This window comes from Ipomoea nil, unplaced genomic scaffold (assembly GCF_001879475.1).
Source record: "Ipomoea nil cultivar Tokyo-kokei standard unplaced genomic scaffold, Asagao_1.1 scaffold3104, whole genome shotgun sequence".
Taxonomy (NCBI): domain Eukaryota; kingdom Viridiplantae; phylum Streptophyta; class Magnoliopsida; order Solanales; family Convolvulaceae; genus Ipomoea; species Ipomoea nil.
The window spans coordinates 716,804-730,000 of NW_017619532.1; the positions used below are offsets into that span (position 1 = coordinate 716,804).

Here is a 13,197-nt window from a genome sequence, read left to right on the forward strand (position 1 = left end):
TAACGTAACGAGGGTTGACTTAGGTGGTGCATTATATGATGAAAAATATTTGGTGTACTCTCAAACCCTCAACTTGTACTCCCTCTTATATGCTTTTGATGTAGACACTTGTTAGTGGACCTACATGATGAAAATAACTATCCTGATTTGTCACCTCAGGGAGTATAAATGAGGGAGTAAATTTTGGGAGTCTATGTAGTAGAAGTCTTATGTGATACCGTAAAAGTCTCTCAACAGTACTCCGTCTGAAGCAAATACAGCGAGAGAGAGAGAGAGAAATGGCTTGTGTTCCTCTAACTTCTCTGATGAATACAATCCACTTTGAGTTCTTACAACCCTGCAGAGCACCTGTGATTCTTGATGAAGATACAGCACATATGGTTAGTTCTCTCCACCATAATCTTGGTTTCTTGCTCACCTTTCTCAAGGACTTAGTGAAGAAACCAGGGATAGATGAAGCTGCAATCAAAGATTTGGAAGCCAAAATCAGAGACTTCGCCTTTTTAGCAGAAGATGAAGTTGAATCAAATCTGGCAAAGATATATATGGAGGCAGCAGATAAAGAGATGATACTCTTTCAGAACCTACAACAAGTAGGTGAAGATGCAGAGATGATACTCTTTCAGAACCTACGACAAGTATCTGAAAAAACTCAAAATTTCGTCAACACAATTAAAAGCCAATACTATGATTCTGCCGTCCAAAATTTGCCAAAGGTATCACAACAGTCTTTTCTTACTGAATTAGCATGCAGTAACATTATATTGATGATACATTATTTCATAATTTACAACTCTTTAAGGATAAAGTCAAATGTGGAAAGTAGCTAAGGTTCGGAGCTAAGGTTTGAACTAAGTTTGCATTAAAGAATGAAAAATACTTCATGTACTTCCAAAAATATACTCCCAACTTTTACTCCACTTGTATTCAAATTTGATTAGAGAAAGAAAAAAAAATTGATAAAATCATGACCCCCTACTAAATTAAGCAATCTAGACATGCCAAGTCATATAGAGTAGAAAATAGGAGTAGGATTTGAGAGTTCAAGTACTCTTAAAAAATTGTGTAAGGAGTAAATTTGCATTAAATGTTTGCAAATATATCGACACACAAATCTAAGGCTAATATTCATTTGAATTTGCAATAAATAGACAATCCCTTCTGTAAATCATCTCATCCCATTAGCATAGCAATGTATCCCAGAGTTATATTTGTAATTTCTATCGTAATATTTTTTACCAATACAGAAAATTCTTTTCAAAATTGTCTTATTGTGTATATGCTGATTTATTCTAAATCTTATAGTAGAAATATTCTCAATATTTTCAGTCCAAGTTGTTATTGTAATTAGGTGTTGTGAACTCGATCCTAACATCCTCTATAGGTACATACCCTTCCGTTAGATATTGGTTCAGACGACAAGCGCGGATCTCCACAGCGGTTCTCAAAGATTGAGGACAGAATGGTTGGGCGTACAACTGAATTAAATACAATAATGAATCAGCTCATTGGTCATCCATGGAAAGTCATTTCCATTCTCGGGATGGGCGGGATTGGTAAAACTACTTTAGCCAAATAAATTTACGAAGATCCATTAGTGGTATCCCACTTTGACCTTCGTGCTTGGACTAGTGTCTCTCAAGAAGTTAACTTGAGACAAATTCTCTGCAACCTTCTTTGGTCCATTGAGAGAGGAATGAATACTGACGGAAGCATAGATGATCTAAAAAACAAACTACGACAACGTTTGATGAGTCGTCAGAGGTATCTGATTGTGGTGGATGATGTATGGGAAACCGGTGTTTGGGATCATCTCACCGGATGTTTTCCTAAAAGTCATGAAAGTGCAGTATTAGTGACCTCTCGGCTAAAAGAGATTGCAAACTACACTAAATCAGGTTCCAGCAATCTTATTCACAACTTGCATTTTCTCGATTCTAATGAAAGTTGGGATCTATTTTGCAGTCACATTTTCTTGAAACAGCCCTTGCACTCTAAGTTCAACACAGTTGGAAGGAATATTGTTGGCAAGTGTGGGGGGCTTCCCATGGCAATTGTTGTAGCTGCTGGACTTGTATCTCGACTCAGCAAAGTTGAAGAATTGGAAAAGATTGACAAAGAAATAAGCTATCTTGCTAGTACAGATATTGGTGAACAATGTTCAAGAATTCTTATGGTAAGTTATAACCATTTACCTCAGCATTTGAAAGCTTGCTTTTTATATTTAGGAGTTTTCTCAGGCCATAGTGAAATTCCTGTTAAAAAGCTTGTTAGGTTATGGATTGCTGAGGGGTTTGTGAAGAAGTCAGTGAGGGATAAGGAATTGGAAGAAGTGGGTGTTGGGTATTTACAAGATATTATTAGTAGAAGCCTAGTCCAAATTGATAAGCTTAAATGTGATGGCCAAATCAAGACATGTAGGATGCATCATCTCCTGCGTGTACTTTGTGTGAGACAAGCAAGAAACGAAAAACTTTTGTATGTTGAAGACGATGGTTTTGATATGTGCAACAACATCTCCAAAGAAGCATGTGGTATTTGGGGTTGGCTTTGTTTTAGATCATCAAAGCATAAGCGTTTTGATATGTACAACAACAACTCCAAAGAAACCTGCAGTGGTGCTTGTCGTTGGCTAAGTTTTAGATCAACAAAGCCTATGAATTTTGATTTGTGCAACAGTAGTGTCAATAAAGCCCGTTCCGTTTTTTGTTTGCATAATGATGAGATGCCAATGGTGAATGATCCAAAGCTTGTAAGATTCAACTTGTTAAGAGTTCTGGAATTCACTTCTCCTTTATACAACAAGGGAGTGTATATGTGTTTTGAAAACCTTTCCAATCTAGTTCTTCTTGAATACCTAGCTTTTATGTTCAATAGGTCTTTGGGCTCCGAGGGTCTTGACATTGTACAGTCTAAGAATCAAAAACTGCACACACTTGTTGTTTGGCATAGTGCAGCTGACTACTGGAGACGGAATTATTTCCTCTTGCCCTCCACAATTTGGGGGTCACCACAACTAAGGCATCTCGAGTTTAGAAATTGCTTTAGAGTAAAGCCTCCAAGCATAGTGAAAGAGAACTTGCAAAGTTTGTATTGGTTGAGCATATTTCATTGCACAGAGGAAGTTATTTTGAAGATTCCCAACATAAAAACATTGGGGATTTTTCGTGAAGGTAGATTGATTCCTGACAATGGTGCTACTTGCAGCTTGGAAAATCTATGTCATTTGAATCTACTTGAGGCTTTAACTATTGAAGCTGAGTATGCCATTCCTGAGCGTATATCTCTTCCGGGTATAAATGCATTCCCCTGTAACCTTAGGAAGCTGAAATTAAGCAAGACTTATTTGCCATGGAACAATTGTGCGTATATCTCTTCCGGATATAGCAACAATTGTGTTGTTGCCTGGACTAGAGGTGCTCAAACTAAAAAGGGATGCTTTTTATGGGCCTGAGTGGGAACCAACTGAAGGGGGATTCCAAAAATTAAAGTTTTTGTTGCTTGAAAATACAGATCTAAAGATTTGGAATGCCTTTGACAATGAGTTTCCTATCCTTGAGCACTTGGTCTTGAAGCATTGTGAGAACTTGGAAGGGATTCCAAATGTTTTCTCCAATGTAACCACTCTCAAATCAATTGATTTAGAAAGGTGTGGCCAAGCCCTTTCGAGTTGTGCCAAGAATATCCAACAAGAGCAGCTCGATTATGGGAATAATGAGCTAAAAGTTCTGGACCGTAATCCTCAGGTCTGCACTTCCTTCTACACTTGGCTAAACTTTTAATTATAATATCATGTTAGATTAAGTAATTCTAAATTTACAAATGCAAGATAATATAGTCAAGATTGATTATAATTGTCAATAAAATAATTGTATAGGTATGATTATTAAAATCAAATACGGGACATAAGAGAGAGCAAATAAAAATTAGGGCATAAAATATTAAATATATACTAATATTGAAGAGCTTACTGTTGCCAAACAAGGACATTGCGAGGTAGTTTTCACTCCAATTTGTTGTGTGATTTGAATACTCTTTTTGTCAATAAATCCTCCAAGTAGTTAATATTTTGGCTTAATTATATATATATATATATATATATATTTGTTGTGTGATTTGAATACTCTTTTTGTCAATAAATCCTCCAAGTAGTTAATATTTTGGCTTAATTATATATATATATATATATATATATATATATATATATATATATATATATATATATATATATATAGGGTCAGGTTCCTGTGAGGTCAGGTCTTCCCGTGCGGTCAGTGCGACATACACCATTAGGTATGCATAAATGCACCACACAGTGTTCGTAAATAAACCATTATGTGTGGTGTATTTTTTTTTTGTGTAGTGTATTTTTTGGCATTTCATTCTGGTGTATTTTCGAACACTATATGGTGCATTTATGCATACCTAATGGTGTATGCCGCACTGACCGCACGGGAAGACATGATCTCACAGGAACCAAAATATATATATATATATATATATATATATATATATATATATATATATATATATATATATATATATATATATATATATATATATAATTATTATCATCATCATCATCATCATCATCATCATCATCATCATCATCATCATCACCATCATCATTATTATACCCTTAGGTCTTGTACATGTTAATCTAAATAACTAATTTTTTCAAATATTTTTTTACCAACTATATATTATTTTTAAATATATATACCCTTAGGTCAAATATATACCCTTAGGTCAATTGCCTTTTTGCCTAGACTAGAGGTTCTCAAACTAAAAATGGATGCTTTCTATGGGCCCGAGTGGGAACCAACTGAAGGGGGATTTTGTCGACTAAATTTTTTGCAACTTGAAAATTCAGAACTCGAGATTTAGAATGCCTTTGATGATGAGTTCCCTATCCTTGAGCACTTGGTCTTGAAGCATTGTGTGAACTTAGAAGGAATCCCAACTGTTTTCTACAATGTAATCACTCTCAAATCAATTGATTTAAAATGGTGTGGCCATGCCCTTTCTAGTTGTGCCAAGAATATCCAACAAGAGCAGCTCGATTATGGGAATATAATGAACTAAAAGTTCTTGACCGTAATCCTCAGGTCTGCACTTTCTTCTACACTTGCCTAAACGTTTAATTATAATATCATGTTATGATTAAGCATTAATTAGTTAGATCAATCTCACAAATTTTTTTTTCTCTGTTGATCGAATGCAGACCACTCATAAGCAACTCACAAGATTTAAAGTTCCAACCAAGGTCTTCATCAGCAAGTAATTTAATTAACCACCTGTGATATTTACTTTCAGTGTATATTAGACACAATTGCAAAAATCCCGCATAGACGCCGATTAATCAGCATCTAGGTGCTAGCCACTGACCAGCCACCTAGCGTATCATCGTAATCGGCCGACCAGCTAAGCTACCGACTAGGCCGCCTAAGCACCACCTAGGGCGTTTAGGTGCTGACGGCTTACGCTTCCTAGTCGGGCGATTAGCTATTATTCTTTATTTTTTTTAATGTGTTATTTTACTCATAACAACATCGTTTTGAGCAAAATAACTCTAAATTATTCAAACATAAATGCTTTTTAGGTTAATATTTAATATTTTAGTATTAACTATTAATCAAACACTGATATTGATTGTTTAACCAAGTCAAACAGCTAATAGTGGTCAAATAAGTCAAAATTGACTGATAAGCTAACTATTTTACCAAATAGGCCATTATATTTTGCAAATTAAAAAAAAAAAATAACTAAGCAAAAGAAGTGATGAAGAGAACGAAACACAACATACTGAAATGACAACACAAAGAGGGCGGCATTGCTCCAACTCAATCAAAAGCAAAAATTGGAGGCGTTTTGCAATGCGAGCTGAGGAAGGATCTCTTCTAGAGAAGAACAACGTTTTAAGAATAGATCCCTGAACTTTGGGAACTAATGACTAACTTTGCACACCCATCGCTCAAGACTTGTGGCTTCAAGCTCCAATTCTTTTAATACACCAAATCTTCCTTTAACTACTTCCCACACCTTGCCATACAAAGCATTTTCTAGTTTCAACACCCTAAGTCTGGGCATTTGCCCAATTACCCTTAAAACCTTCACCTTAGTCCCACTCAACCTCATCTCAACTCCTTCAAACTTACAGGAAAAACAAGCTGCTCCAAAAGGATTATATGACCAACTGGAAAGATAACCATTAGAGTCTCCAGCCTTAATAAATCCTCAAAATTCTCCAGAATGATGATGGGATTTCCGCAAGATCCAAGGGTACAGTACAACCGGCCTCAAAGAAATCATTATAGAGAATTTTCAGGTTTTTTTTAATTTTAGTTTATTAATTTTTTTTATCCTTGGAAACCTGCAATAATACACTTCTTTCCTGGAATGAATTATCACACAAACTAACGTTTGCAAATACTCTTTAACCATGTTTGGAGGATCTACCATATACACATCCCCAAGCTCAAAATGCCTTAAATATTGCAACTCCCCAAATTTTGGATGACAAATGAGGAGTAGGTGTTCCCAGGGACGGAGCCAGAAATTTGGTTGAGGGGGGCGAAACAGTACAGACGGATTCAGAAAATTTTTCGAGAAAAGGCGAAACATTAAAACAAAAGAGATAATTTAAAAATAAATAAATAAACTACCTAAGAAATATAATTGTAAATATTGTTGGATATGGACGAAAAATAAAACACATCGAAACTTTATAAAAATATTCATAACAAAATATGAAACATAATTAATAAAATAATTTGAATAGAAAACACATTATAAATTACACATCTTATTATAGAGTGTGTGTGTAATATTAAAAAAGCTATTAAAAAATAATTGTAAAACTATGTTGATGATAAGATTAGAACCCTTAACCTCATTATTACCAAAGATGTGCTCTACCACCTACTCTAACTCACTTGTTATTAACATTTTATAATTTTTTTATACTAATACTAAAACATGTACTATATATACATATATACATACAAATACTATATATGGGGTGGGGGTGGGGTGAGGGGGGTAACCGCCCCCCTGCCCCCCCTCTCCCTCCGTCCCTGGGTGTTCCAATTGTTAATTGATCAAACCCTAAAAACAATAAGTGTTTGCAAATTCGAATCATTTAATACTACATCATCAGGATTGCCAAATCAGTGTGTTACGGATAGATATCTTAAAAAAAAAAAAAAACTAAATACCTCAAGCGCAATGGCGCCACTCTTTTGAGTACTAGAGATTGACTGAAATAAAAAAATTCTTAAATGTTTGAAAGTTATAAACATTTCAAAATCTCCCTAAAAGAAGAAAAGGAAGTGAGGGATATTTGCCAGTATGTCTAATGGTCATCCAATACATTGTCAAAATTATGTGAGCGTATTCACTAAATAATACATGATAGTCAAAATTATGTGAGCATAAACTTAACCATCAACATGAATTTGCCAGTATGTCTAATGGCCATCCAATACATTATCGAGTATTTACTGCACATAAAAGACCATGTTTTTGAGCTTTTCGTACGCAAAATCTATGCATGTCAATATGTATCCAACAAGTCTTTGGCTTGAAATTTTTGCCATGTCACTAGTATAGAATCAGCAATCTGCGTATGAAGTAAATGACAATCTACGTCTGATATACACCAAACGTATATACCGCATTCGCAGATTAGTTAAACAATCTGGGTCTAATCAGGTCTAGAATCAGACGCAAATTGTTATTTATAAAAAAAAAAAAAAAAAAAAGAAATTCTTGCCTTGACAATCTGCGCTTGTTCCTGACCAGGTTGTCCTTTTTTTATTTGATAAAACTACTTTTTTGAATGCTAACTCTATTACATGTAATATCTGTTCAAAACTACTGAAGCACAAAGAGCCAATAACGCCTTCACTGAGCTCAAACTCACAACCTCCCATATGGGAGTCCAACCTGGTTGCCATTAGACTACAAGATCCTGGCTATTTGATAAAACTACTAATTACTCTATTTACAGCAACAACAATAATAATAATATCCTTAGAAACCAACCTTAAGAGCAATTGAGTTTGGCAAATCAAAGCCTTGCCAGAGTACTGGCGACCTCATCCAAATAAGAGACGCTCTCTGCTTCACAGAGGTTCAACAACTACGTAAATGCTGTGCATGTTTAACGGAACATCATTTATTCACACTTAAGATTCATGTTTAAGAAAAAGTGCAAGTCTCCAACAATAGACTTACAATCATTCTTACTCGATAAATGCATATTATTGTAAAGAGAATCACAAACCACCAATTAGGCTATCATTTCCATTGAAAAACCATAGGATGCAGAGTACTACTAAATGAATAACAGCTAAAAGCTATCAACAGATGCTCAATCATCAGCAAAACCACCATCCAACACAACTGACAAAATGATCAGCAAACTAACTTCTGAGCTCAACAACTAACCATCTGTTAGAATAGCTAGAGTTAGTTTGTTTAGTTGGTTAGATAGAAGCTGTATATAATCTTTTCCCCTTTCTTTGTAATAGCATTGAGAAAAAGAGAGAAAGTGAACACATTTCTGTGTTGAGAGGTTTTCTGCAAACACTTGGAATTCAATGGAACAGTGCTTTTCTTCTTCTTGATTTCTGACCTTGTTCTTCTTGTTTTCTACTGCTTCTACTGAATTCTTGATATGGTATCAAAGCCATAAATGGCGTGGCGTCCACCTACTGTAAACATGGTTCAACAGGGAGCTTCAATTCCAGCTCCGATTCCAACCCCAACATCAAATCAGAACCCTAATTTTGCTTCCACTTCAAATGGGAACTTTGACCCCAATGATTAGACGATTCCTCTCCATCTCCATGCGAATGAAAGTCCTACCCTACAGTTGGTGACGACTCAGTTGGAGGGGAGATCAAACTACCATTCTTGGGCAAGAGCCATGGAAATGGCATTAAGATCCAAAAACAAGATGACCTTTGTGAACGGGCTTGTAGCTGCTCCAAACATGCTTGATCCAAAGTTCTATTACTGGGACAGATGTAATACTATGCTGTTATCCTGGATTTTGAGGGTTGTATCTCTCACCATAGCTAGTAGTGTGCTATGGATCAACACAGCTGAAGGGGTATGGAAAGACCTGAAGAAGAGGTTCAGTCAGCAAGATGCATTTAGGATTACTGAAATTCAGTCACAGATTCACCATACTAAGCAAGGTAATTCAACTGTGAATGAGTATTTTACAAAATTGAAGTTATTATGGGATGAGTTACTTGTTCTAAGACCTATTCCTAGTTGTGAGTGCTCCCCTAATTGTGCATGTGGAAATAGTCTGTCTGATAAAGTGAAGGCACATTTGGAAATTGATATGCTATCTGCTTTTCTCATTGGCTTGAATGACAATTACACAAGCACTAAGAGGCAAATCATGCTAATGAAACCTCTTCCTGATGTTGGTGAGGCCTTCTCTATGGTCTCACAACAAGAGAGACAAGTGAACATTGAAGCTACCAATCTGGAAGACAGTGTAACAGGAGTAAATGTTTTCTTTACAAAAGCAGATAACAGTGGTAGAAGATCTTTTCCCAATCAAAAACAGAAACCTGTATATATGTAGCTATTGTGGATATAAATGACACACAATTGAGAAATGCTACAAGAAGCATGGATATCCTCCAGGTTGGAAACCAAGAAGCAAAGGGATGGGTTCAACAAATCAAGTTCAAGGTTCTGTGCAAGAAAGTAACAGTACAGAATCCAACCCCCCTTTTACTCAAGAAGATTGCAGAAGATTCTTTGAGTTTATGCAACAAGGGAGAACTAAGGCAAATACTCCTCTTGACCTTAGCCCTCAAGTCAACACTATAGCAGCCAATTTCATCCCTAATGCTCAGTTTGAAGGTAACACTGATAACTCTAAATCAGAATGGACTATTGACAGTGGTGCTACACATCATATAGTATGTAGTGAACATTTACTTCATTCATCTAAAAGGGTTCAAGGAATTCATGTGGATTTGCCAAATGGGCATTATGCAGAAGTATCACATATTGGATCTGTCCTGTTATCTACTGATTTAATCTTGAAGAATGTTCTATGTGTTCCCATATTTCACTATAATCTTATATCTTTGGGGGAACTTGTGAGAGGATCAAACTATAGTATTGTCTTCCAATCTGACTAGTGTACAATACAGGATCAACACCATGGGAAGATGATTGGTGTGGCTAAGCTGAAGAAGGGACTCTACCACCTCACCTTTCCTACTTCTGCTCAAAACAAATCTATTGTTTTTCCAGCTGTCAATACTTGTAGTTTCTGGCATGCTAGGCTAGGGCATGCTTCTGAAGGAAAAATAAAAGCTCTTCATGCTTTAGATAATAGGATTTGTAATGACAAACCTGTAGCTTGTGAATGTTGCCATATAGCCAAACAAAAGAGGTTACCCTTCCAATCTAGTACATCTGTTGCAATTTACTGCTTTGATCTTATTCACATGGATATATGGGGTCCCTTTCATGTCCCAACCATTTATGGGCATAAGTATTTCTTAACTATAGTAGATGATCACAGCAGTGCCACTTGGACCTATCTAATGAGGAGCAAAAGTGAAGTAAGACCGATTTTTCAAAATTTCTATGAATTGATCAGCAAACAGTTTGGAAAGGGAATCAAATGTGTCAGATCTGATAATGGAAAGGAATTTCAAATGGAAGATTACTACCAGAAAAAGGGAATAATTCATCAAATATCATGTGTTTATACCCCTCAGCAAAACAACATTGTGGAAAGAAAACATGGGCACATCCTATCTATGGCAAGGGCACTAAGGATCCAAGCTAGTCTTCCTGAAGAGTTTTGGGGTGATTGCATCCTACATGAAGTGTATATGATAAACAGACTTCCATCAGTAGCTCTAGATAATCAAATCCCATATCAGATTCTCTTTAATAAAGCTCCACAGTATCAACAACTTAGGGTGTTTGGGTGCCTAACCTTTGCTAGCATCCCCAGCTGTCAGAGAAACAAATTATCCCCAAGGGCCAGGAAGTGTATTTTTCTGGGATTTGCTAATGGGGTTAAAGGGTACAAGTTGCTTGATTTTAACACTAGATAAGTTTTTCTATCCAGAGATGTCTCTTTCTATGAGAACATCTTTCCCTTTCAAAATTAGCAAACTGAGCAGCCATCCAACTTGGTTCTACCCTCAGATGATGTGTCATACTTAAACTATGATGAAGACACTGTCTTGCCTCACATTGAAGCCCCAGCTGCTCCACAAGGCACATCTGAGGTCCCTCCTGTTGTTCAAGACAATACAACTCCCTCACCAGAGCCAAGACGATCATTAAGAGCAAGAGCCAGGCCTGCTTATCTTGGTGATTATGCTTGTCAGAGTGTCATAAGCAGAACATCTCCACATTCCATTTCAAAGTTTCTGTCTTATGATAACCTATCACAAGCCTATAGGGTCTTTGCTGTGAATGCTCTAAATGCTAGAGAGCCAAAGACCTACAATGAAGCAATCAAGAGTGAATGCTGGAAAGAAGCCATACAGTCAGAAATAAATGCATTACAGGCTAACAAGGATCCTCACTGATCTCCCTTCTTCCAAGGTGCCTATAGGGTGCAAGTGGATGTTCAAAACAAAACTTAAAGCTGATGGAACTATTGAAAGACATAAGGCTAGACTTGTGGCAAAAGGATACACTCAGACACCTGGCTTGGATTATCTAGATAATATCAGCCATGTGGCAAAAATAACAACAATCAGAGTATTGCTTGCTGTGGCTGCCATCAGAGGATGGACAATCCACCAACTAGATGTGAATAATGCCTTCCTACATGGAGACCTAAAAGAAGAAGTCTACATGACATTGCCTCCTGGTTTCTTATCCCCAAAACCAGGCTAGGTGAGCAAGCTAGTCAAGTCCCTTTATGGACTAAAACAAGCCAGCAGGCAATGGAATATGAACCTGACACAAGAGCTTCTGAGCATGGGTTTTAAGCAAGCTGTATCTGATTCCTCTTTATTCACAAAAGGGAAAGGTAATGATTTTGTAGCCTTACTTGTATATGTTGATGATGTGGTTATTGCCAGCCCTTGCATAGATCAAGTACAAGTAGTCAAGCAACATTTGGATGATGTTTTTCATATCAAGGACTTAGGTCCCCTAAATTTCTTTCTAGGATTGGAAGTGGCCAGAAGTAGCAAAGGGATCAGTGTAACTCAAAGAAAATATACCCTGGAATTACTTGAAGAGACTGGCTTCTTGGAATGCACACCAGCCAAAACTCCTATGGCAACATCATCCAGACTCAATAGGACTACTGGCAACACACTTGAGAACATTACTCAATACAGAAGGCTGGTGGGGAAATTATTGTATCTTACAATCACAAGACCAGATATATGCTATGCTACACAACAACTATCTCAGTTTCTAGATTGTCCTACTGATGAACACTTGCAGGCTGCACACAGGGTACTAAGATATGTCAAAGCAGCCCCTGGCCAAGGTCTGTTCTTCTCAGCATCATCATATCTGTTGATTAAAGGCTTCTCTGATTCTGATTGGGCTGCATGCCCAGATACTAGAAGAACTGTAACTGGTTTATGCATATTCCTTAACAACACCTTGGTGTCCTGGAAGTCAATGAAACAGCATACCATATCCAGAAGCTCATCTGAGGTTGAATATAGGGCACTTGCATCTGCAGCATGTGAAATTCAATGGTTAGTCTACTTGCTACAAGACCTGGAGGTCAACATTGATTCCCCAGCCATGTTATATTGTGACAGCAAATCAGGCATAGCAATAGCTGAAAATCCAGTCTTCCATGAGAGGACAAAGCACATTGAAATAGATTGCCACCTTGTAAGACAGAAGCTGCAGAGACAACTTTTGAGGTTATTGCATGTCACCACCACCACCAACCAACTGGCTGATGTATTTACTAAGCCCCTTGTTGTTAATCCTTTTTCCAGTTTCATCTCCAAGCTAGGTCTACATTGTCTGTACACTCCAGCTTGCGGGAGGGTATCAACAGATGCTCAATCATCAGCAAAACCACCATCCAACACAACTGACAAAACGATCAGCAAACTAACTTCTGAGCTCAGCAACTAACCATCTGTTAGAATAGCTAGAGTTAGCTTGTTTAGTTTGTTAGATAGAAGCTGTATATAATCTTTTCCTCTTTCT

General features: G+C 36.9%; 2 protein-coding genes across 3 annotated transcripts; both read left to right on the top strand.

Annotated features, from left to right (window-relative positions):
• Positions 1 to 242: 242 nt before the first annotated feature.
• Positions 243 to 2,106, top strand: LOC109166594 (putative disease resistance protein At1g50180). 2 transcript variants are annotated; one of them, XM_019315493.1, is made up of 3 exons: positions 243 to 661; positions 698 to 716; positions 1,385 to 2,106. In XM_019315493.1, the coding sequence occupies exons 1-3, from the start codon at positions 279 to 281 to the stop codon at positions 1,577 to 1,579; spliced, it is 597 nt and encodes a 198-aa protein (XP_019171038.1). In that variant the 5' UTR covers positions 243 to 278; the 3' UTR covers positions 1,580 to 2,106. The 2 variants fall into 2 exon arrangements, with proteins under 2 accessions (XP_019171038.1, XP_019171037.1); XM_019315492.1 differs by having other exon boundaries at positions 243 to 716.
• Positions 2,107 to 11,961: 9,855 nt separating this feature from the next.
• On the top strand, positions 11,962 to 13,122 carry LOC109166619 (uncharacterized mitochondrial protein AtMg00810-like). The gene has a single exon (XM_019315512.1). It carries the CDS (start codon positions 11,962 to 11,964, stop codon positions 13,120 to 13,122), a length of 1,161 nt encoding a protein of 386 aa, XP_019171057.1.
• The last annotated feature ends 75 nt before the right edge of the window (positions 13,123 to 13,197 follow it).

Bases quoted from the DNA above. Each gene is read 5' to 3' on its own strand.
- LOC109166619 (XM_019315512.1), top strand. From the start codon at position 11,962: ATGAACCTGACACAAGAGCTTCTGAGCATGGGTTTTAAGCAAGCTGTA.
- LOC109166594 (XM_019315492.1), top strand. From the start codon at position 279: ATGGCTTGTGTTCCTCTAACTTCTCTGATGAATACAATCCACTTTGAG. The intron at 717-1,384 runs GTATCACAACAG...CATCCTCTATAG, and splicing joins CCGTCCAAAATTTGCCAAAG to GTACATACCCTTCCGTTAGA.